The sequence below is a fragment of the Scyliorhinus canicula genome, chromosome 13 (genome assembly GCF_902713615.1).
Source record: "Scyliorhinus canicula chromosome 13, sScyCan1.1, whole genome shotgun sequence".
Lineage (NCBI taxonomy): Eukaryota > Metazoa > Chordata > Chondrichthyes > Carcharhiniformes > Scyliorhinidae > Scyliorhinus > Scyliorhinus canicula.
In genome coordinates, this window is record NC_052158.1 from 3,624,278 (window position 1) to 3,650,255 (window position 25,978).

The 25,978-nt window shown below is 51.2% G+C and overlaps 1 protein-coding gene across 1 annotated transcript in view; it reads left to right on the top strand.

Annotated features, from left to right (window-relative positions):
- The window catches only part of LOC119976431, a 109,698-nt gene that overhangs the window by 63,478 nt on the left and 20,242 nt on the right, over positions 1 to 25,978 (top strand). Inside the window, exons 8-12 of the mRNA XM_038816965.1 lie at positions 10,069 to 10,520; positions 10,970 to 11,029; positions 12,955 to 12,977; positions 13,075 to 13,190; positions 21,858 to 22,345. Of these exons, the coding sequence (XP_038672893.1) occupies positions 10,069 to 10,520; positions 10,970 to 11,029; positions 12,955 to 12,977; positions 13,075 to 13,190; positions 21,858 to 22,345 (1,139 nt within the window). The remainder of the gene's footprint in view (positions 1 to 10,068; positions 10,521 to 10,969; positions 11,030 to 12,954; positions 12,978 to 13,074; positions 13,191 to 21,857; positions 22,346 to 25,978) is intronic.

Sequence of the window (25,978 nt, forward strand, 5' to 3'; positions counted from 1 at the left end):
GCGGCAGCCACATCAATATGGATACAGGGAGGCAGCCCCCTCTCAGAGACCAGCAACGCATCCAAAGCTCAGATGTTAAAATGCTGTCAGGAAAGGCATGAAAACCCTCAACATCAACCGTGACGAAGTGGGAAACTCCAGCTGATAGTCAATGCAAAACACCAGCTGCGGGCAGGAATTCACCAGCAGAACAACATGTGGTTTCGGAAGCTCTAAAACAGGCACCAGTCCTCCAAACAGGCCATCACCAAATATCATCCCACATCATCAGCAAGGAGCAACTTCCCATGTGGCATTGTGGCAGACATTGCCTTTCCAGAATCAGCTTGTTCAGGCAAAGGGGCAGCAGGTGATCTCTCTGACCCCTGCCTGACCTCTGCCAATCTACCAACACAGCACAGCCAGAACAGAACGAATGTTTATTGTTTAAACTGGCAAACCTCTGAGAAACTGAACATCGGCAAACTCTAACACAAATGAACAAATAATCAGCACCCCCCCCCATTCCCTCCAACACCCTGCCCGGCCCGCTCCGCCCTTTGTAAGAGCTCCGGGAAGAAGGGCCATTTTTTGTCGGTTTGCCAGGCCAAATCGGTCGATGCTGTGCCGTGCAGCAACCAGGGATCTCCTCCTCCGGGCCCTTCCGGGCCCTTCCAGCGCACCGCACCAATCTCTCCCCCCCCCCCCCCCCCCCCCCGGGCCCCTGCGCCCGGCCTGCACACCTCTCTGCCCCCGCTCTCAGCAGCTCCAATCGGCCCGCCGGCTTCGCTAACCCCGCCCCCAGCAACCACGTGCGGGTCCTGTGGGCGGCGTCATCTTGGGCCTCGGACACCACGTGCCGGTCCTGGGCGCCGCCATCTTGGGGCCCCGACTCCACGTGCGGGTCCTGGGCGCCGCCATCTTGGGGCCCCGACTCCACGTGCGGGTCCTGGGCGCCGCCATCCTGGACTGGCACACAAGGTCCTGCCAGCACCCACTCAGCCGACGACGACGACGACGATGGATCTTCTCCACGGCTCACGGCCATTCAGCTCGACCAGTCACGTCCACGCACGCTCGCAAAGATGACGACACAAATCCACCTCAACAGGCATGAGATGGGCTGCCTGCTGGACTCCGGGAGCACGGAAAGCTTCGTACACCCTGACACGGTAAGACGCTGCGCGCTCCCTGTCCACCCTGTAAAACACAAAATCGGGTTAGCCTCAGGTTCGCACTCCGTCCGCATCACCGGCTGCTGCATCGCGGACCTCACGGTCCAGGGGAAGGTTTTTAAAAATTATAAATTCCTTGTCCTCCCTGACCTTTGCGCACCGGCACTCCTAGGACTGGATTTTCAGTGCACCCTGCAGAGCTTGACCTTCCAATTCGGCGGCCCTATACCCCCCCTCACTGTCTGCAGCCTCGCGTCCCTCAAAGTGGACCCCCCCTCCTTGTTTGCTAATCTCACCCCCGATTGCAAACCCGTCGCGACCCGGAGCAGACGGTACAGCGCCCAGGACCGGTCCTTCATCAGGTCCGAGGTCCAGAGGTTGCTGAGGAAGGGGTCATCGAGGCCAGCAACAGTCCCTGGCGAGCCCAAGTGCTGGTGGTCCGGACTGGGGAGAAAAACTGGATGGTCATCGACTACAGCCAGACCATCAACCGGTTTACGCAACTGGACGCGTATCCTCTCCCCCGTATTTCCGCCATGGTAAACGAGATTGCGAAATACAAAGTCTTCTCCACTGTGGACCTCAAGTCCGCCTATCACCAGCTCCCCATCCGCGCGAGTGACCGCAAGTACACTGCGTTCGAGGCAGATGGGCGCCTCTACCACTTCCTAAGGGTTCCATTCGGTGTCACAAATGGGGTCTTGGTCTTCCAACGGGAGATAGACTGAATGGTCGACAAGTACGGATTACGGGCTACCTTCCCGTACCTCGATAATGTCACCATCTGCGGCCACGACCAGCAGGACCACGACACCAACCTCCGAAAATTCCTCCAAACTGCAAAACTCCTTAACCTAACTTACAATGAGGATAAATGCGTGTTTAGCACCGACCGTCTAGCCATCCTCGGCTACGTAGTGCGTAACGGAGTGATAGGCCCCGATCCCGAATGCATGTGCCCCCTTATGAAACTCCCTCTCCCCAATACCCTCAAATCCCTTAAACGCTGCCTGGGTTTCTTCGCTTACTACGCCCAATGGGTTCCCAACTACGCGGACAAGGCCCGTCCCCTCATGCAAACCACGACCTTCCCGCCGTCATCAGAGGCCTGCCAGGCCTTTAGCTGCATCAAAGCGGACATCGCAAAGGCCACGATGTGCGCCATCGATGAGTCCCTCCCCTTCCAGGTCGAGAGCGACGCATCAGAAGCAGCTCTGGCGGCCACCCTGAACCAATCGGGCAGACCCGTGGCCTTCTTCTCCAGAACCCTCCAGGCTTCCGAACTCCGCCACGCCTCAGTGGAAAAGGAAGGCCAGGCCATAGTCGAAGCTGTGCGACATTGGAGGCACTATTTGGCCGGCAGGAAGTTTACCCTCCTCGCAGACCAACGGTCAGTGGTCTTCATGTTTGATAATGCACAGAGGGGCAAGAGAACGACAAGATCTTGCGGTGGCGGATCGAGTTGTCCACGTACAACTACGATATCTTGTATCGTCCTGGGAAACTCAATGAGCCTCCTGATGCCCTGTACTTCGGTTCCTGCGCCAGCACGCAGATAGACCACCTCCGCTCCCTCCACGCGGACCTCTGCCATTCAGGGGTGACACATTTCTATCATTTCATAAAGACCCGCAACCTGCCCTACTCCATCGAGGAAGTCAGGACAGTAACCCGTGACTGCCACATCTGCGCAGAGTGCAAACCGCACTTCTACCGCCCCGAGCGCGCACACCTGATCAAAGCATCCCGCCCCTTCGAACGTCTCAGCATTGACTTCAAGGGGCCCCGTCCCTCTAGCAACCGCAACATTTACTTCCTGACGGTGATCGATGAATACTCCCGCTTCCCCTTTGCCATTCCCTGCCCCGACATGACCACATCGACCGTCATTAAGGCCCTCCTCTCCATCTTCTCCCTGTTCGGCTACCCAGCGTACATACACAGCGATCGGGGGTCCTCCTTTATGAGCGACGAGCTGCGTCAATTCCTGCTCGACCGGGGCATTGACTCTAGCAGGACGACCAGCTATAACCCCCGGGGTAATGGACAGGTCGAGCGGGAGAATTGTACCATCTGGAAGACCATACTACTGGCCCTCCGGTCCAGTAGGGATCACCTATTTCCCGATGGCAAGAGGTGATCCCCGATGCCCTACATTCTATCTGCTCCCTCCTCTGTACCACAACTAATCAGACACCTCTTGAACGTCTTCTTGTTTTCCCCAGGAAGTTGTCCTCCGGATCCCCTCTCCCGACGTGGCTGGCCACCCCCGGGCCCATCTTGCTCCGGAAGCATGTGCGGGTGCACAAGTCCGAACCGTTGGTGGAACAAGTCCAGTTACTCCACGCTAACCCGCAGTACGCGTACGTGGAGTACCCCGACGGTCGGCAGGACACGGTCTCCCTCCGGGACCTGGCACCCGCCGGCGTGCGGCCCTACCCCCTTCACCACAGACCCCCCCCATCCCTTTTCCCCCAGCGCCCCACCCAGGCCACCCCTCCCCCATCCATGGCGTCTCCCCCACCAGCCCGGGTTACGGAGACAGTTCAGGACCATCGCTCCCGGAGTCCAGGACATCAGCTGAACCACCACCATCGGCTGAACCAACGTCACCAACTCCACTGCGGCGGTCTGCCAGGACGTCACGGGCAACGAAAAGGCTGATCGAGTCCATTTAACTTTCAACACCACCATGGACCTTGTATGGACACTATGCACTGTTGCTAAATGTCTGGGCCAGTGGGAAGCCAAGGATACATTTTTTTTCCTTCTCTCCTTACTACTCATACCACCAGCTCTCCCCCCCCCCCCCACCCAGATCTCGTTGACACCCCCCGCCACCGCTTCTTTCTCTGCAAGGGGTGAATGTGGTGGTATGATTAGCAGAGCTGCCTGCCATTGGTGCAGAACACCGGCTTACCATGGCCCTGGTCGGTCATATGCCTCTCGCCCGGTTGGTTGAGACCAGTCATGTGACGGCTCCCCGATTGGTCGAGAGGCTGAGTTAACCCCGCCTCCAGGGCGGGGTATTAATACCCAGTACTTCCGGCGGTCGTCCTTATACTGTAATCGACCGCAGGGCTAACATCTAGCTGATTAAAGCCATACTTTTGTCCAACAACATATCTCGTGTTCAATTGATGGTACATCAAAAGTTAAACACAATTGACCATCCATGCCTGGGGCTGCTTTGAGACAGAAGTTAATGAAGGAGAGCAGCAGGCTGCCATTCACTGACAGGACAAAATCCCCACCTCCTCCCATCCTCTCTCCACCCACCCCCACCACCAACAGACCTTCACTCTCATCGCCTGGGTTCAATTATTCCCAGAGAATAATCAGCTCTGAAAAAGAGTCATATAGAATTGTAACATTAACTCTCTTTCTCTCCCCACAGATGCTGCCAGATCGGATTCGTTTTCCCAGCATTTTCTGTTTCTATTTTGGATTTCCAGCACCTGCATTATTTTCCTTCAATTATTCCCTGTTGGTCCCTCTCACCGTGTTTATTCTTAATTCTGCTTTGGCTTTGTCTCCAGGTCTCAAAGTGGGTGGTAGCTAGAGCAGTAAATAACATTAATTCCTTGAGGATTGCAGTGAACGTCATGAGGGAGTTACTGAACTGAATGTGTTCAGCAGCAGAGCAGGAACATGGGGGAGGGGTGTTTTCTAGAGCTGTTGGGGAGGGTTTAAACTAATGTGGCAGGGGGATGGGAACCGATGCAGGAAGTTGGAAGGTAGAAAAACTGGGACAGAAGCAAAAGGAAGTAAGGGGAAAAGTGCAAGGCAGAGAAGACATAGTCAAAAATCTAAAAGGGCGACAGTACAAGGTACAGTGACTGAGGGGAGCTCAGTGAATAGGCCCAGTAATAACAAAAGGAATAAAACTGGAGATGTTAAGATTCAAAACAGAGGTAAAAAACCAACATAAGTGTACTTTACCTGAATGCTCGTAGTATTCGGAATAAAGTAAATGAGTTGATGGCACAAATCATCATAAATGACTATGATTTAGTGGCCATTATTGAAACATGGTTAAAGGATGGTCACGACTGGGAGTTAAATATCCGAGGGTATCAAACTATTCGGAAGGACAGAGTGGATGGTAAGGGAGGTGGTGTTGCTCTGTTATTTAAGGATGACATCCGGGCAATAGTAAGGGATGACATCGGTGCTATGGAGGATAAGGTTGAATCCATTTGGGTGGAAATCAGGAATAGTAAGGCGAAAAAGTCACTGATAGGAGTGGTCTATCGGCCACCAAATAGTAACGTTATGGTGGGGCAGGCAATAAACAAAGAAATAACTGATGCAGGTAGAAATGGTACAGCAGTTATCATGGGGGATTTTAATCTACATGTCGATTGGTTTAACCAGGTCGGTCAAGGCAACATAAGAACATAAGAACATAAGAACTAGGAGCAGGAGTAGGCCATCTGGCCCCTCGAGCCTGCTCCGCCATTCAATTAGATCATGGCTGATCTTTTGTGGACTCAGCTCCACTTTCCGGCCCGAACACCATAACCCTTAATCCCTTTATTCTTCAAAAAACTATCTATCTTTACCTTAAAAACATGTAATGAAGGAGCCTCAACTGCTTCACTGGGCAAGGAATTCCATAGATTCACAACCCTTTGAGTGAAGAAGTTCCTCCTAAACTCAGTCCTAAATCTACTTCCCCTTATTTTGAGGCTATGCCCCCTAGTTCTGCTGTCACCCGCCAGTGGAAACAACCTGCCCGCATCTATCCTATCTATTCCCTTCATAATTTTAAATGTTTCTATAAGATCCCCCCTCATCCTTCTAAATTCCAATGAGTACAGTCCCAGTCTACTCAAGCTCTCCTCATAATCCAACCCCTTCAGCTCTGGGATTAACCTAGTGAATCTCCTCTGCACACCCTCCAGCGCCAGTACGTCCTTTCTCAAGTAAGGAGACCAAAACTGAACACAATACTCCAGGTGTGGCCGCACTAACACCTTATACAATTGCAACATAACCTCCCTAGTCTTAAACTCCATCCCTCTAGCAATGAAGGACAAAATTCCATTTGCCTTCTTAATCACCTGTTGCACCTGTAAACCAACCTTCTGTGACTCATGCACTAGCACACCCAAGTCTCTCTGAACAGCGGCATGCTTTAATATTTTATCGTTTAAATAATAATCCCGTTTGCTGTTATTCCTACCAAAATGGATAACCTCACATTTGTCAACATTGTATTCCATCTGCCAGACCCGAGCCCATTCACTTAACCTATCCAAATCCCTCTGCAGACTTCCAGTATCCTCTGCACTTTTCGCTTTACCACTCATCTTAGTGTCATCTGCAAACTTGGACACATTGCCCTTGGTCCCCAACTCCAAATCATCAATGTAAATTGTGAACAATTGTGGGCCCAACACGGATCCCTGAGGGACACCACTAGCTACTGATTGCCAACCAGAGAAACACCCATTTATCCCAACTCTTTGCTTTCTATTAATTAACCAATCCTCTATCCATGCTACTACTTTACCCTTAATGCCATGCATCTTTATCTTATGCAGCAACCTTTTGTGTGGCACCTTGTCAAAGGCTTTCTGGAAATCCAGATATACCACATCCATCGGCTCCCCGTTATCTACTGCACTGGTAATGTCCTCAAAAAATTCCACTAAATTAGTTAGGCATGACCTGCCTTTAACAAACCCATGCTGCGTCTGCCCAATGGGACAATTTCTATCCAGATGCCTCGCTATTTCTTCCTTGATGATAGATTCCAGCATCTTCCCTATTACCGAAGTTAAACTCACTGGCCTATAATTTCCTGCTTTCTGCCTACCTCCTTTTTTAAACAGTGGCGTCACGTTTGCTAATTTCCAATCCACCGGGACCACCCCAGAGTCTAGTGAATTTCGGTAAATTATCACTAGTGCATCTGCAATTTCCCTAGCCATCTCTTTTAGCACTCTGGGATGCATTCCATCAGGGCCAGGAGACTTGTCTACCTTTAGCCCCATTAGCTTGCCCATCACTCCCTCCTTAGTGATAACAATCCTCTCAAGGTCCTCACCTGTCATAGCCTCATTTCTATCAGTCGCTGGCATGTTATTTGTGTCTTCCGCTGTGAAGACCGACCCAAAAAACCTGTTCAGTTCCTCAGCCATTTCCTCATTTCCCATTATTAAAACTCCCTTCTCATCCTCTAAAGGACCAATATTTACCTTAGCCACTCTTTTTTGTCTTATATATTTGTAAAAACTTTTACTGTCTGTTTTTATATTCTGAGCAAGTTTACTCTCATACTCTATCTTACTCTTCTTTATAGCTTTTTTAGTAGCTTTCTGTTGCCCCCTAAAGATTTCCCAGTCCTCTAATCTCCCAGCAATCTTTGCCACTTTATATGCTTTTTCCTTCAATTTGATACTCTCCCTTATTTCCTTAGATATCCATGGTCGATTTTCCCTCTTTCTTCCGTCCTTCCTTTGAGGAGGAGTTTATAGAATGTATCCGCGATAGTTTCCTAGAACAGTATGTAATGGAACCTACGAGGGAACAAGCGGTCCTAGATCTTGTCCTGTGTAATGAGACAGGATTGATTCATGATCTCATAGTTAGGGATCCTCTCGGAAGGAGCGATCACAATATGGTGGAATTTAAAATACAGATGGAGGGTGAGAAAGTAAAATCAAATACTAGTGTTTTGTGTTTAAACAAAGGAGATTACAAGGGGATGAGAGAAGAACTAGCTAAGGTAGACTGGGAGCTAAGACTTTATGGTGGCACAGTTGAGGAGCAGTGGAGAACCTTCCAAGCGATTTTTCACAGTGCTCAGCAAAGGTTTATACCAACAAAAAGGAAGGACGGTAGAAAGAGGGAAAAACGACCGTGGATATCTAAGGAAATAAGGGAGAGTATCAAATTGAAGGAAAAAGCATATAAAGTGGCAAAGATTGCTGGGAGATTAGAGGACTGGGAAATCTTTAGGGGGCAACAGAAAGCTACTAAAAAAGCTATAAAGAAGAGTAAGATAGAGTATGAGAGTAAACTTGCTCAGAATATAAAAACAGACAGTAAAAGTTTTTACAAATATATAAAACAAAAAAGAGTGGCTAAGGTAAATATTGGTCCTTTAGAGGATGAGAAGGGAGTTTTAATAATGGAAAATGAGGTAATGGCTGAGGAACTGAACAGGTTTTTTGGGTCGGTCTTCACAGTGGAAGACACAAATAACATGCCAGCGAGTGATAGAAATGAGGCTATGACAGGTGAGGACCTTGAGAGGATTGTTATCACTAAGGAGGTAGTGATGGGCAAGCTAATGGGGCTAAAGGTAGACAAGTCTCCTGGCCCTGATGGAATGCATCCCAGAGTGCTAAAAGAGATGGCTAGGGAAATTGCAGGTGCACTAGTGATAATTTACCGAAATTCACTAGACTCTGGGGTGGTCCCAGTGGATTGGAAATTAGCAAACGTGACACCACTGTTTAAAAAAGGAGGTAGGCAGAAAGCAGGAAATTATAGGCCAGTGAGCTTAACTTCGGTAGTAGGGAAGATGCTGGAATCTATCATCAAGGAAGAAATAGCGAGGCATCTGGATAGAAATTGTCCCATTGGGCCGACACAGCATGGGTTCATAAAGGGCAGGTCATGCCTAACTAATTTAGTGGAATTTTTTGAGGACATTACCAGTGCAGTAGATAATGGGGAGCCGATGGATGTGGTATATCTGGATTTCCAGAAAGCCTTTGACAAGGTGCCACACAAAAGGTTGCTGCATAAGATAAAGATGCATGGCATTAAGGGTAAAGTAGTAGCATGGATAGAGGATTGGTTAATTAATAGAAAGCAAAGAGTGGGGATTAATGGGTGTTTCTCTGGTTGGCAATCAGTAGCTAGTGGTGTCCCTCAGGGATCCGTGTTGGGCCCACAATTGTTCACAATTTACATAGATGATTTGGAGTTGGGGACCAAGGGCAATGTGTCCAGGTTTGCAGATGACACTAAGATGAGTGGTAAAGCGAAAAGTGCAGAGGATACTGGAAGTCTGCAGAGGGATTTGGATAGGTTAAGTGAATGGGCTAGGGTCTGGCAGATGGAATACAATGTTGACAAATGTGAGGTTATCCATTTTAGTAGGAATAACAGAAAACGGGATTATTATTTAAACGATAAAATATTAAAGCATGCCGCTGTGCAGAGAGACTTGGGTGTGCTAGTGCATGAGTCACAGAAGGTTGGTTTACAGGTGCAACAGGTGATTAAGAAGGCAAATGGAATTTTGTCCTTCATTGCTAGAGGGATGGAGTTTAAGACTAGGGAGGTTATGTTGCAATTGTATAAGGTGTTAGTGAGGCCACACCTGGAGTATTGTGTTCAGTTTTGGTCTCCTTACTTGAGAAAGGACGTACTGGCACTGGAGGGTGTGCAGAGGAGATTCACTAGGTTAATCCTAGAGCTGAAGGGGTTGGATTATGAGGAGAGGTTGAGTAGACTGGGACTGTACTCGTTGGAATTTAGAAGGATGAGGGGGATCTTATAGAAACATTTAAAATTATGAAGGGAATAGATAGGATAGATGCGGGCAGGTTGTTTCCACTGGCGGGTGAAAGCAGAACTAGGGGACATAGCCTCAAAATAAGGGGAAGTAGATTTAGGACTGAGTTTAGGAGGAACTTCTTCACCCAAAGGGTTGTGAATCTATGGAATTCCTTGCCCAGTGAAGCAGTTGAGGCTCCCTCATTACATGTTTTTAAGGTAAAGATAGATAGTTTTTTGAAGAATAAAGGGATTAAAGGTTGTGGTGTTCGGACCGTAAAGTGGAGCTGAGTCCACAAAAGATCAGCCATGATCTCATTGAATGGCGGAGCAGGCTCGAGGGGCCAGATGGCCTACTCCTGCTCCTAGTTCTTATGTTCTTATGTTCTTATAGCAACTGAAAATGGTTTGAATCAGGAAGTGCTGAGTGTGAACATGGCTTCCAGACAACAGGAGGAAAGTTTGTCCGAGGAGGCAATTTGTCCCATTTGTCTTGATTTCTTCACTGATCCGGTTTCACTGGACTGTGGACACAACTTCTGCCGCTCCTGTATCACCCAGTGTTGGGAAAAGAAGGAGAGAAACTCCTGCCCGGAATGTCGACAGGAGTTTCCAGAAAGAAACCTCAGAGCCAGTCGGGTCTTAGTGAATCTGGCTGAGAAAGCTCGAAAATTAAAGCTGAGTCGGGAAGAGAAGGAAAGTAAACTTCACTGTGAGGAACATCAGGAAGAACTGAAACTGTTTTGTGAAACTGACAAGGAATTGATCTGTGTGAATTGTGTAGTTTCGCAGGAACACAGAGAACACCGCTTCATCCCGATTAAAGAAGCTGTTGAAATCTACAAGGTAAAAGGGAACAGATTTGATCCCCTGATTATCTGATCACATTTTCAGGGTCTAACACTTTTGTTTTCTGATTTTCTCTCCCAATCCCAGGATGGGGTGAAATCTTCCTTAGATTCTCACAGAAGAAATCGACGGTTCTAGAAATGGAGCAGCAGCAGAAACAGAAGATTTCCCAAATTAGGGTAAAGTCTCCCTGTGCTGAGCTTCCAAATTTAATTCATTATTTTGTTATTTTTATGACAGAAACATATTATTTTTAATGTTTCTTCTTATAGAAACAGTCTGTCAGTCTGCAGAACCACATCACATCCGAGTTCACTAAAATGCACCAGATTCTCACTGAGAAAGAGTAGCGTTTAATCCGAGATCTCAGGGAAGAAGAGGAAAAAATTCTAAAAACAATGGAGGAAAATCTTTGTGAAATTCAGGAGAATTTAATTTCTATTCAGGAGAAACTCTCAAAGTTGAAAAACCAGTTGGAACAAAAAGACGGAGTGAGATTTCTGAAGGTGAGGGATTATATTTCAGTTTAGTTCAGTGAAAGTTCACAGTCACAACATGATCCACACGAGCCTCCTCCCATCCTACTTTATTTCCCTGTCAATATATCCTTCTGTTCCTTTCTCCCTCATGTGTTTATCCAGCTTCTCCTTAAATGTATCCCTGGCTTTCCCTGGGTGGGTGGAATTTAATGCTGTCCCCCCCCAGGGTACATTTAGTCAGGGTGTGGGGTGAGTGGAAGGGGACATGGGGAATTACACTGTGTGGAGTTTCTGTTGTCTTTCCATCTCTACACAGATTAAGTCCGTGGTGGTAAGTCTTGTGGGACAGCGTTCCTGTAACCAATTCAGCCCCTTAACAGGGCAATTAATGTTCTCATCCTGCTGTCACTGGTATTCCCCCAGCAATGAGCAGGGGTCTCACAATACGGGAAGCCTGAAAATCAAACCCTGTTGGGATTACTGGTGGGATTCTGGGAGGGGGTGGGGGGAGAGATGGTGGGATTGAGGATGTAGCGGGAATGCCCTTGTTCAGTTGCACTGTGTACCTGATTGAGGGACTGTAAGAGGTTCTCGCTCCCGTTTCCTCTGACTGATGGTTCTTGACTCAAGGATTTTATAACGAACAAAATTACACAGACATGGGGATTGGTTCAACCACAAACTTGTTGTTTAGTAAAAACACTCCCAACACCGAATACAAAGAGCTCTAAACTAGTGTAAATAACATTACACAGCATTCAATTGGTTTTTCTGATTTAAATCCCTCCACAATTTAACCTCGGTTTCCACATAAACACACAAATCACCACAACTTATTAAAAAGCCTTTCCTGAAAATCCACAGACAAAACCCCACATTTCAGCCCAAACCTTCCTCAATTCAAACCCAAGTCCCCCCAGGATTTGGTTGTTCCCCTGAAGTTATTTTAAAAACCTCAGCCCCAATCCCCCTGGGATTTGGCTGATAAATTACAATTCCCCACCCGGCTGCTCCTTCTGGTGTGAATTGTAGGCCCGGGAGCCAGGTTGACCGTTCTTGACCCTCCTTCTTGACTGCAGTGCCAGACCCTTGGATCTTTTCCTTTTAATGATGATTGTTATCGGAATATCACAAACACATTTCCTGAAGCCATCCTGCTGGACGGTCAGTGCTCAGCACCTTTCAATCTCTTTACACAGTCATTTTCAATCCCAGGGTCACGGCGTTCCCGATCACGGGAAGTGGGACCCTCATAAAATCCAACCCATGGGGTTTAAACTGAATTGAAAAAGCAGCAGTTAATGATGCTGAAATCAGGTTTAAACTGGTTTCACAGACTCATTAATGAAACTAATTAACTTCCTGCCCCTAGTCCGGAGCATTGGCCCCTTCCCGACTCTGACTTAATCCCGGGAGGTTTTCCTGCCATCGACAGACTGAGCCGTGTCCTCTCGTGTGATTCCCTATGTCCGGACACCATGCTCACTGCTGTGACAGACTGGAGTAAATTCCACCCCGTGTGATAGTCAGTTCCACATTCTCATCGCTCTCTCGGGAAAGAAGTTTCTCCTGAACTCTCAATTGGATTTATTTGTAACTATATTATGTTTCTATCCCGAATTCTGGATTCTCCAGAAGTGGAAACATCTTCACTGAATCTATCAAATCCGACCCCTTTCATCATTTGAAAGATCTCTATCAGGTCTTCTCTTTTCTACAGTAAAGTTGATCAATCTTTGCTGTTAGTTGAAGCCTCTCAGTTGCTGTCAATCTTTTTGATACTTTCTCCTGTGCTTCAATATCCTTTGTGTAACATCCTCTTTCTATTCCATGTCTGCAGCAATGGGAATTGACAATTCTCAGCAGCTTGTAACAATGTGAGGGTCATTTCTGCTTTCTGGATATAGACAGTCCGTCTCTGTCAACTCAGATTTGTGTTTTGTTTATTTCAGGAGGAAGCATCTGGGAAGAGGAGGTAGGACATAAACTTTACTGAAACTCAGGGCAAGTTGGTAAAATTACTCAGCAAAGTGTTTCTGGTCAATTTATAATCAACTCTTTAATATTTACAGGATTAGCGATGAGGGTAAAAAGCTGTCACTAGCAGATGGTGTCCTGTCCATCGGAAAATTCAAAAGCCCTTTACCTTTCCCAGGTTGGAGAGAAATGCTGGATGTCATTAACCCTGGTAAAACTCAGATAAGTTCCTCTGTCCTGATTTATATCTTATATTTGAATCATTATCCATATAAATATCACAGACACCGGGCGGGATTCTCCGGCCCACCAGCTCCCTTTTCCTGGGCGGCGGCCCTCACCGGCAGCGGGATTCTCCGTCTCTGCCACCTGCCAATGGGATTGCCCATTGTGGCCACCCCACACCACCGGGAAACCCGCGGGCGTGGGAGCGCTGCCGGCGCAACGGAGAATCTGTCAGCAGAGAGAATGTTTAAGGGCTTTGTTATAAAGAAATGAGGATAAAAATGGTCCTGATTGGAATTAAAGTCTGATTCATGCAACTAATCCACTTTCTAAAAATCATTCTCAGCTTGGTCAGCTGAAACTGTCAGCTCCCTAAACATCACCAATACAGGAACTCTCAGATGAAGGATTATCTGTTACGTGTTAGGTGGATTGGCCATGCTAAATTGCCCGTAGTGTCCTAATAAAAGTAAGGTTAAGGGGGGGGGGGTTGTTGGGTTACGGGTATAGGGTGGATGCGTGGGTTTGAGTAGGGTGATCATGGCTCGGCACAACATTGAGGGCCGAAGGGCCGGTTCTGTGCTGTGCTGTTCTATGTTCTATGTTAAGCTCTGTCTCCAGAACCCATCGATACTTTACAAACTTCAGCAAGTGGAAACTCCGCCATTCCCAGCTGAACCTTTCCTCCTCTACAATCCTCATCCTCCTGATACATCTCCAGCTTATGGACCAGACTCATGTTCATGGCCAAGGTTAGGACAGGAAGCCTGGGAATGAGGCTTTGTCTGCCTGTTGAGGGAGGAGGAGTGGTGAGGGGGATGGAGTCAGCTGGTCTTCACTGTGGACCTGGGGAACAAGCCCTGGATTGCAATCCATTTCCTGAAAGTGTCAGCAAAGCACATTTTATGCATTGTTTTGAGGAAACATTGCACACACTCCAGATGAATATCTTTTATACATCCAGGGAGTGGATTAAGGTAGAGGTTTGTCTGTGGAGAATCACATTGAATAACCACCTCCACATGTGGCCTCATATCAAATATTGTGGCCGGGATTCTCCATTTGGGAGAGTAAGGGTGTGATTCAACTAAAAGGGAACAAAGTCCCAGAGCGAGCGTATTTAACCGTGTGTTTCCCGGAGCTCACAGTGCCGAGAAACACATGGCTATAAAACGCCCCCCACGTTGGGTCAGGTGCCTAAGTGGGGAACGCGGGGCCGAGGCCGCACATCGTCCCGTTTTGTGCAGTTAGGAGCTGCGCTCGCCGGAACTCCTCAGCGCAGCGAGAGATCGGGACGCCAGTTTAAAATGACAACCCGATCTCCAAGGCCGCCGCACCCCCCCCCCCCCCCCCCCCCCCCACGACATTTTCACTTCAGGGTACAATGGACCTGAACTCCCAGAACTCACTGGACATCAATTTTCCCCAGGACTCTTCCATTGACCATGTAGTCTGCTCTTGAGTTAGATCCTCGAAAATGCATCACCTCGCATTTGCCTGGATTGAACTCCATCTGCCATTTCTCTGCCCAACTCTCCAATCTATCTATATTTTGCTGTATTCTCTGACAGTCCTCCTCGCTATCTGCAACTCCACCAATCTTAGTCTCAACACCTAGAAAGTGACCACAACACAACACCGAGAAAGTGACCCCCACACAACACCGAGAAAGTGACCCCCACACAACACCTAGAAAGTGTCCACACACAACACCTAGAAAGTGACCCCACACAACACCTAGAAAGTGACCCCCACACAACACCTAGAAAGTGACCCCCACACAACACCTAGAAAGTGACCCCACACAACACCTAGAAAGTGACCCCACACAACACCTAGAAAGTGACCCCACACAACACCTAGAAAGTGACCCCACACAACACCGAGAAAGTGACCCCACACAACACCTAGAAAGTGACCCCTACACAACATCGGGAAAGTGACCACTTCAGTTCCCAATCCAATACCCATTATCTTTGTTTTAAATCTTTTGAATTTTTTTATAGTGAAAGGAATCTGTCGTCTTGTTTTTTAAAAAATAATTTTTATTCAAGTTTTCACATTTTCACAAAAAAGAAAACAATAACAGAAAATTCTAAGAACAAAAATAACAGAACCCCCACCCACCGTATACACAAAAGAGAAACAATAAATTAACGCCCGTCGTTGGCAAAAAACAGATATTCAAACCAAAACCAAAACAAAGAGACAAACCCCCCCCCCCCCCCCCCCCCCCCCCGCCACTCCGCCCGGGTTGCTGCTGCTGCTGACCTTTTGTTTTTACCGTTCTGCCAGGAGATCGAGGAATGGTTGCCATTGCCTGAAAAACGCCTGCACTGACCCCCTTAGGGCAAATTTCACCCTCTCCAATTTAATAAACCCCGCCATATCATTGATCCAGGCCTCCACGCTTGGGGGCCTCGCATCCTTCCACTGAAGAAGAATCTTCCACCGGGATACTAGGGACGCAAAGGCCAGAATACCGGCCTCTTTTGCCTCCTGCACTCTCGGTTCCACTGCAACTCCAAATATTGCGAGTCCCCAGCCCGGCTTGACCCTGGATCCTACCACCCTCGATACCGTCCTTGCCACCCCCTTCCAAAAGTCCCTCAGCTCCGGGCCTGTTAATTCCTGATTCTTTGTGGCCAGTCTGGACTCAATAAAATCTGAGATGGATTAGGAGGTATCAATTATTGTTTTATTTCCACCAGCTTGCAAGGCTGACTCACTCGTGGGACATTAGAACACACACAGCTGGCTTCTAAAGCTCCCGAAAGTTAGTGAGAGCTAAGACAAAAAAATCACAGCACATATTGATTGAATCACATCAAGATTCGCATACAAGCTTCCATAGGCCAATGTATACACCTTCTGACCTGGCCATATATCCTGATTGGCTCACTTCGCATTTTCCCAATCCTGGCCCCTTGTTTCCCAGCATCCTTTTCACTATTCCCTCCATGAGGGAAAGCTCCCCTCCCCCTTCCTAGCCATGCTGTGCTCATCCCTTTGTTCTCTGTCTGTGAACTCATTACCCTCAGGGTCCTACTGTCCATCATATTCATTTGTTCACTTCCTCAGGCATGCCCAGAACATGTGGACATGGTTTGCTGGGCTCCCTGAGCACCTAATACACCTGTCCTCGCTCCCAAAAAAACGGCTCATCCTCGTCCCGGTCATATGAGCCCTATGATGCACCTTAAACTGTATGAGGCTAAGCCTCACACAAGAAGAGGAGGAGTTCACCCTTTCTAGGGCATCCACCCACGTCCCCTCCTCAATCTCCTCACCCAGCTCCTCCTCCCATTTATCTTTCAGCTCCTCCACCGAGGCCTCGTCTACCTCCTGCATCACCTGCTACGCTTCCGAGATCCTCCCCTCTCCAACCCATACCCCCAAGAGCACCCTGTCCTGAACCCCATGCGGCGGCAGCAGAGGGAACCCCACCACCTGCCGCCTGACAAACGTCCTTACTTGCATGTACCTAAAGGTGTTCCCCGGGGGTGCCCGAATTTCCGTTCCAGCTCACCCAAGCTCGCAAACTTCCCGTCAACAAACAGGTCCCTCAGCCTCCTGACACTTGCACTGTGCCAACTCAGGAACCCGCCATCAATTCTCCCCGGAACAAACCGGTGGTTCCCCGGTATCGGGGACCCCATCGAGGCCCCCACCTCCCCCCTGTGCCGCCTCCATTGCCCCCAAATCTTGAGGGTAGCTGCCACCACCGGGCTCATGGTATACCTCGTTGGAGGGAGCGGCAGCGGCGCCGTTACCAGCGCTTCCAGGCTCGTGCCCACACAGGATGCCATCTCCATCCTCTTCCATGCTGCCCCCTCCCCGTCCATTACCCACTTACGCACCATCGCTGCGTTGGCAGCCCAATAATACCCACAAAGGTTGGGCAACACCAGCCCCCCCACATCCCTGCCCCGCTCCAAGAACACCTGTCTCACCCTTGGAGTCCCGTGTGCCCACACAAACCCCGTAATGCTCCTGTTAACCCGCCTGAAAAAGGCCTTCGGGATAAGGATGGGGAGGCACTGGAACAGGAACAGAAACCTCGGGAGCACCGTCATCTTGACTGACTGCACCCTACCCGCCAAAGACAGCGGAAGCATGTCCCACCTCTTAAACTCCTCCTCCATTTGCTCCACCAGCCTTGTGAGGTTTAGCTTATGCCAGGCCCCCCAGCTCCTGGCCACCTGGACCCCCAAGTACCTGAAGCTCCTCTCCGCCCTTTTCAGTGGGAGCCTCCCAATCCCCCCCTCCTGGTCCCCCGGGTGTACCACAAACAGCTCGCTTTTCCCAAAGTTAAGCTTATACCCTGAGAAATCCCCAAATTCCCGGAGAATCCCCTTCACCACATTCCCCGCATCGGATCCGCCACATACAACAATAGGTTGTCCGCATAGAGCGACAATCAGTGCTCCTCCCCACCCCGGACCAGCCCCCTCCAATCCCGCGACTCCCTCAACGCCATAGCCAGGGGTTCAATTGCCAGCGCAAAAAGTAGGGGGGACAGGGGACACCCCTGCCTCGTCCCTCGGGATAGTCGAAAATACTCCGACCTCCTCTTATTCGTGGCCACACTCGCCATCGGGGCCTCATACAACAGCCTCACCCAACTGACAAACCCCTCCCCAAACCCGAACCTTTCCAGCACCTCCCACAAGTACCCCCACTCGACCCTATCAAAGGCCTTCTCCGCATCTAGCTCCACCACTATCTCCGCCTCCCCTTCTACCGTCGGCATCATGATAACGTTCAAGAGCCTCCGTATATTAGTGTTCAGCTGCCTCCCCTTCACAAACCCTGTTTGATCCTCGTGGATAACCTGCGGCACACAGTCCTCTATCCTCGTGGCTAAGATCTTTGCCAACAACTTGGCGTCCACATTCAGGAGTGAGATCGGCCTGTATGACCCACACTGCAGGGGATCCTTGTCTCGCTTAAGAATCAAGGAGACCAGCGCCCGAGACATCGTCAGGGGCAAAGACCCCCTCCTTCCCTCCCCTCGTTGAAGGTCCTAACCAACAGGGGGCCCAGCAGGTCTGCATACGCCTTGTAAAATTCAACCGGGAACCCATCCGGCCCCGGCGCCTTCCCCGACTGCACGTTCCCTATCCCTTTAACCCGCTCCTCAAGCTCAACTGGCACCCCCAGACCCTCCACCCGTCCCTCCTCCACCCTCGGGAATCTCAGTCGGTCCAAAAAGCGCCCCATCCCCCCCTTCTGCGCCGGAGGTTCGGACCGATATAGTCTCTCATAAAAGTCCCTGAAGACCCCCTCTGCACTATATTTCCTCCCCGATCCTTAATTCCACCAATCTCCCTAGCCGAATCCCGCTTACAGAGCTGGTGTGCCAGCATCCTACTCGCCTTCTCCCCATACTCGTACACAGCACCCTGAGCCTTTCTCCATTGAGCCTCCGCCTTTCTGGTGGTCAACAAGTCAAACTCAGCCCGAAGGCTGCGCTGCTCCCTCAGCAATCCCTCCTCCGGGGCCTCCACGCACCTCCTGTCCACCCTCACCATCTCCCCCACCAATCTCCCCCACCAATCTCTCCCTTTCTCTCTGCTCCTCTCTCTCCCTGTGGGCCCAAATGGAGATCAACTCCCCCTGAACCACCACCTTCAGCGCATCCCAGACCATCCCCACTTGGACCTCCCCATTATCGTTGGCCTCCAGGTACCTCTCGATGCATCCTCGAACCCGCCCCCTCACATCCTCGTCCGCCAGCAGCCCCACCTCCAAGCGCCACAATGGGCGCTGGTCCCTCTCCTCCCCCAGCTCGAAGTTCCACCCAGTGCGGGGCATGGTCAGAAATGGCTATCGCTGAGTACTCAGCGTCTACTACCCTCGCAATCAGCGCCCTACTCAAAACAAAGAAATCGATCCGGGAGTAGGCATTATGCACATGGGAGAAGTAGGAAAATTCCCTGGCCCTCGGCCTCGCGAACCTCCAAGGATCCACCCCTCCCATCTGGGCCATAAACCCCCTCAGCACCTTAGCCGCCGCAGGCCTCCTACCCGTCATGGAACTGGATCGATCCAGTGGCGGATCCAGCACCGTGTTGAAATCCTCCCCCCATTATCAGGCCCCCCACCTCCAAATCTGGAATCCGGCCCAACATGCGCCGCATGAAACCCGCATCATCCCAATTCGGGGCATATACATTGACCAGCACCACCCGCTCCCCTTGTAGCTGGCCGCTCACCATCACGTACCTCCCGCTGCTGTCTGCCACCACACTCGACGCCTCAAACGACACCCTCTTCCCCGCCAGGATTGCCACCCCCTCGGTTTTTTGCATCCAGCCCCGAATGAAGCACTTGGCCCACCCACCCGTTCCTCAACCTTACCTGATCCGCCACCTTCAGGTGCGTCTCCTGAAGCATAGCCACGTCCGCCTTCAGCCCCCTCAGGTACGCGAACACGCGGGACTGTTTGACCGGCCCATTCAGTCCCCTCACATTCCAGGTGATCAGCCGGATCGGAGCGCCACCTGCCCCCCTCCCCCGTGGACTAGCCATCACCCTTCCGTAATCCGCCACGTGCCCGCGCCCCCCACTCAGCCCGTTCCCCACAGCGACAGACCCCCATCCCGACCCCCTCTGCACGCTCCAGCTCCTTCTTGGCCATTCCAGCAACAACCCGGTATCCCCCCCTCTTCCCTCCCCCCCCACCCTCCCCACACCGCCCCCCCCCCCCCCCAAACTAGGGCCCCCCCAGCTGCGTAACTCCGGTCATTGTACTTCTGTAAGTCAGCAGACTCCTGCTGACCCCAGCTGCTCCCGCCACCCCAATTACCCTCCCCAGTGTCACACAACCATTCCCCCAATGCCGCCCCCGCCCCCTGCTTCTCCAGCGCGGGGGAGAAGCCCGCGCCCCCCATCCCAAGCCCCCCCCCCGACCCAAAATGCGGGAAGACAGGGACATGACCCAACAGGGCCGCGAACCCCACCCAAACCCGCAACCAGTGAAATAATAAAAATCCCAACATGATATGATAAAATACCCAAGTAAACAGATAACAGTCCCGAAAAGCAGAAAAGAGAAGGCAAGACAGCAGAAAAAAACATCGTCCAATAGAACCAAAAAGAGCGAAAGGATATCAAGGAGGACAAAAACTCCGGGCTGCGTACAACGTTCCCCAGCCCCCAGTCCTCAGTTCAAGTCCAGCTTCTCTGCCTGGACATATGTCCAGGCCTCCTCCGGGGAGTCAAAATAAAGTTGGCGGTCTTTCTAAGTGACCCACAGGTGTGCCGGCTGTAACAGGCCAAACTTGACCCCCTTCTTGTGGAGCATTGCCTTCGCCCGGTTAAACCCAGCCCTTGTCTTCGCCACCTCCGCACTCCAGTCCTGGTAGATTCTGATCTCCGTATTCTCCCACTTACTACTCCTCTCCCTCTTCGCCCAACGAAGCACACACTCACGGTCGACCAAGCGTTGAAAGCGGACCAGCACCGCCCTGGGCGGCTCGTTCGGCCCGGGCTTCCGCAACAGCACCCGATGGGCACTCTCCAGCTCCAGGTGTGCCCGGAACGACCCCGCGCCCATCAGTGAGTTCAGCATCAGGACCACGTAGGCCCCCAAATCCGAACCTTCCAGCCCCTTCGGGAGGCCCAAAATCCGCAGATTCTTCCAGCAGGAGCGGTTTTCCATCTCCTCCATCCTTGCCAACCATTTCTTGTGAAGCTCCTCGTGCGACTCCACCTTCACCACCAGGCCGAGGAGTTCGTCCTCGTTCTCCGAAGCCTTCTGCTGCAGCTCCCTAATCTCCGCAGCCTGAGCAGTCTGAGTCGCCCCGAGCCTGTCCAGCGATGCCCTCAACGGCTCCAGGATCTCAGCTTTTAGTTCCTGGAAGGAGCGCAGCAGCAGCTCCTGCTGCTCCCTCGCCCACTGCTGCCACGCTGCCAGTTCCTTGCCAGCTGCCATCTTGTCCTTTTTGCTTCGCACCTTCTTCTGCTGCAAATCCCATCCACCGGCCGCCAAGCACAGAGGCTGCACCCACCCGGGGAAAAATCAAATCAGCGCCGTTGCGGGCCCTTAAAAGAGCCCTTGGTGAGATCTTTTCACAGTTGTTCCCTCTGCTACTAGAATTCAGCTTTCATAAAGGCCCTGAGGTCAGCTTGAGGCCTTTAAACTCGCCCTTCCCCCGCCTGCATGCTGGAAGAGGCTTTTGTCTCTGCTGTAGCTCCAGACAAATCTTTCACTGTTTCTGCGGGTCTGGTAACCAAGAAACATACCATTCCTGGGGGAAAGTACTCCTCCAACATTCACCTTTGCATTTTCATCAAAATTCCACCCCATATTGCTTAAAAAGGAGCTCTTTCTGTAACCTTGGGCAGGAGCTGCCTTTTGTGTGACCACTTACTCCATGGTGCACACCAGAAGTCGTATCTGTTGTCTTGTTGACTATGCAATAATTACCACTCACTCCTGCCTGTGAGAACAGTCGAAATTAATCCTGTCCAGATTCGCTGTTCTGTCTTTGTTCTGTATTCAAATAATGTAAAATCACATCTACCTTTTTACAGGATCAGAGACGGAGTCAGGCCTGTCAGGGTGGTGATTCCCTGAACAATATCAATGAACAAATTTGTTTACCAGTAATCTATTTATATTACTCATTTGCTCCGCCCCTTTCAGGGCTGTGGTTTATAAAGTTGCTGCTGGAAACAGGAAATGAAACTGAAAGATTTTCACTGAACTCTGATCACCATTTTCGTTGGAGTGCAGAACAAGGTGATCAGCCCTTCGAGATGGAAGATGATCTTTCCTGTTCTATTTGCCATGATCTGTATAAAGATCCTGTCTTACTCGGCTGTGATCACAGCTTCTGTCGATCCTGTATAACCCAGTACTGGGAGGAAGCTGACACCAACTCCTGTCCTGTCTGTAGAAAGGAGAATTCATCCAGGGACCTGAGACCAATCCGCATTCTCTCCAACATCGTGGAGACATTTTTTAAAAGTGATAAAGGTGATAAAATTCAGCAGGAATGCAGCCGTCACAAGGAGAAGCTGAAATTATTTTGTAAAACTGACAATCAGCCCATCTGTCTGGTTTGTCAGACTTCAAAAAATCATCAAAACCACGAGTTGCTGCCAGTGGACGAAGCTGCTGAAGAGTTTAAGGTGAGGAAATATTGTTTAAAACAAAAAACAGAAACAGAGACCAGGGGCGAAATTCTCCGACCCCCAGCAGGGTCGGAGAATCGCCTGGGGGTGCCTAAAATCCCTCCCCCGCCGTGGCAGAGATTCTCCGCCACCTGGGAAGTGGCAGCGGCGGAATCTCGCCACTCCGATCGGAGAGGCCCCTGCGGTGATTCTCCGGCCCGGATGGGCCGAAGTCCCGCCGCTGGGAGGCCTCTCCCGCCGACGAGGTTTAAACCACGTCTGGAACGGCGGGCCTGGGGTGGCGGGGGGGGGGGGGGCGATCGAACCCCGGGGGGGTGCCCCCACGGTGGCCTGGCCCGCGATCGGGGCCCCCCGCTCAGACTCCGGGCCAGTGCCCTGGCTGCACTATTTTCCCAGAACCCCACATCACGCATGCGCCGGCAGTGACGTCAGCGGCCAGCTGCCACTGACGTCACTGCCGGCGCATGCGCCAACCGGCGAAAGGCTTTCGGCCAGCCCCGCTGCCGGGGGTGCCGGTTTTTTGTGCCGGTCTTCTGGTGGCAACCGCTCCGGCGCGGGGCTGGCCCCCAAAGGTGGGGAGAATTCCCCACCTTTGGGGAGGCGCGACCCCTGAGTGCTTGGCGCCACTCCCCTACTCCGGGACCCTCCATCACGCCGGGTAGGGGAGAATGCCGCCCCAGAATCCTGAACAGGGAACATTCACAGATTTGGGTGTGAGTGTCACTCAATGTTTATTATTTAATTACTCAGTCTTTAGATGAACTGTTATTTGTGTCACTGCTTCAGAAAGCAGGAACAGAAAGGGAAAGAGTTTCACTTTAGTCCAAACACCATTTTCATAGAGCTAATCAACAACTTATATTTATCAGGGCTGCGGAGGTTTCTTCTATAACCAAAATGGGTTTATTGATAACAAGGTGAAGGTTAACTATACACAGGCACACAGGTCTCTGAAACAGGTCTTTACTCTATGACGCCTGGGTTCACACTGCCCAAGCCCCCGTTCCCAGGGCCTCGCGCTTTTCCACCATTGGGCCGGGTTCACTCGCTTTTGTGCGATAGGCCCTGAGCTGGTCACGTGGATTGTGAGGATGGTCCCTTAAAGAGGCTGTACTACCACATCCCTCCCTCCTTCGGCCCCTCAGCAACATCATTACAACATGGGCCATTTACAGTTAAATATATACATTAAATATGAGACAAAAAAGGAGGGGGTCCACAACAGTGTTTCATAGAGTTAATCTGTTAGGGTACTTCTTCAGCCTAATGGACCGCGTCAGCCCCCCAACAGGCTCCTCCACCAATGAGGTAGTTTTATTGTCAACAGCAGGAAGTCGCCTTGACGATTCGACCATTACTTTGGGGGGCCCCCTCCCCTCCCCCCTCCCCCCTCCCCCCCCCCCCCCCCCCTCCCCCCTCCCCTCTCCTCCCCCCCTCCCCCCCTCCAGCACCTCCAGGGGTATTTAGCAGGGCCTTTACGGAACTCCCCAGTTCCCTCGGTTCTGGTTCCACTGTGGGGGCAGTGGTGATGCTGCTGGTTCCACCTGCTCAGCCACTGGGGTTGTGGCCTCTCTGCTCCTTACTCGGTCTATCTGCTTCCACACCCGTCTGCCCTGTAAGACTTTACCACAATCCCGCTGGGTAAACACAGTGAACCTGAAGCAAAGTTTCTGACAAAGACCAGGTCGGCAACTTTAAATGACCCGTCTCCTTTTACATAACGGTGCTGCTTCTTTCGGGAAGCCGGCCCAGCATCCACCCCCCCCTGACAAATTGGCCAAAACAAAATCTAATGGAGTCTGGAGGCGACGACCGACCAGTCGCTCCGCCGGTGTGACTCCAGTGCTGGCATCGGGGGTGGTGTTATACAAGAGAAGGAAGTTGGCCAACTTGAGGTGTCCTGGTCTGTGGGATTGTTTCTTCATTGCTGACTTGAACATCTGAACTGCTCTCTCTGCTATTCCGTTTGAGGCCTCGGGGTAAGGGGCTGTTCGAGTGCGGTGTATGTCTTTTGTTTTCTTTTAAATATTTTCATTCAAGGCTTTTCAAAAAAATATAAACACGCAAAATATGAAAAGGACAACCAAAAAGCAACAAACGACCATCACAACAACCCAGCCAACAACCCCAACCCTCCAGCCACTCCGACACCAACCCCCCCCACCATGTCTCGCCTTCCCCACTTTTAACCCCCTCACCCCTCCCCCGAAAGCCCTACCCACCCCCCCTCGCTGACCCCTCAATCCTCCTTGAAGAAATCTATGAACCGTTTCCATCTCTGAGTGAACGCTTCTCCCGACCCCCGCAGAGTGAACCTGACCTTCTCCAGCCGCAGGAATTCTGTCAGGTTGCTCACCCACACCCCTGCCTTCGGCGGCTCTGGGTCCCTCCAACAGAACAAAATCCATCTCCGGGCTATCAGGGAGGCAAAGGCCAATAGACCGGCCTCTCTCTCCCCCCCTGCACTCCCGGATCTCCCGACAGCCCAAATATTGCCACCTCCGGACCCGGGGCCACCCTCACCCCCAGAACCTCAGACATCCCGTTCGAGAACCCCTGTCAGAGCCCCCTCAATCTTGGACACACCCAGAATGTGGATATGGTTCACGGCCTCCCCCTCCCCCCTTGCACCCACCGCCCACACCCATCCTCCACCCCCTCTAAAAACCTGCTCATCCTCGCCACCAGCATGTGGGGCCTATGCATCACTTTAAACAGGGTGAGACTTAACCTCGCACACGACGAGGACGCATTCACCCTCCGCAAAACTCAGCCCATGTCCCAGCCCCCAGCTTCTCTCCCAACTCCTCCTCTCACTTGCATTTACCATCCTCCACCCGGGCTCCCTCCCACTCCATCAGTTCCTTGTAAATACCCAAAACCTTCCCCTCCCCTATTTGGGCCTCCGACAGAGGTTTATCTTGCAGCACCGGAGGCAGCAGCCCCGGGAAAGACGGCACCTCTCTCCTCACAAAATCCCCAACCTGCAGGAACCTAAGCCTGAGGCAACTCAAACAATTCCTCCAACTCCTCCAGCCCAGCAAATTTTCCCCAAATAAACAGGTTCCTGAAATACTCAATCCCCGCCTGTCGCCACCCCCTGGACCCTCACATCCAGTCTCGCCGGCACAAACCTATGGTTATCACAAATAGGCGCCCACCATGACGTGCCCTCCAACCCCGAGAGCTGCCGACATTGCCACCACACCCTCAGAGCCGACACCACCACTGGACTAACGGAATACCTCACCGGCGAGAACGGCAGAGGCGCCAACAACAAAACTGTCAAACACGTCGCCCTACACGATGCCGTCTCCACCTGTCCCCTAATCGACCTCTCCTCCACGGCCCATTTCGTCACCATCGTAATGTTTGCAGCCCAAAAATAATTAATTTAATTGGTCAATAGCAGACACCCCTCCCCCTCGCCCCGATCCAGAAAATCCCACTGCACCCGCGGGGCCTTCCCCGCCCACACAAACTCTGAGATCACCCCGTTAACCTTTCTGAAAAACGACTTACGGACAAAGATGGGGAGTTTCTGAAACATGAACAGACCCCTCGGCAGCACAGTCATTTTTACTATCTGCACCCGTCCTGCCAATGACAATGGCAAAACATTCCACCTCC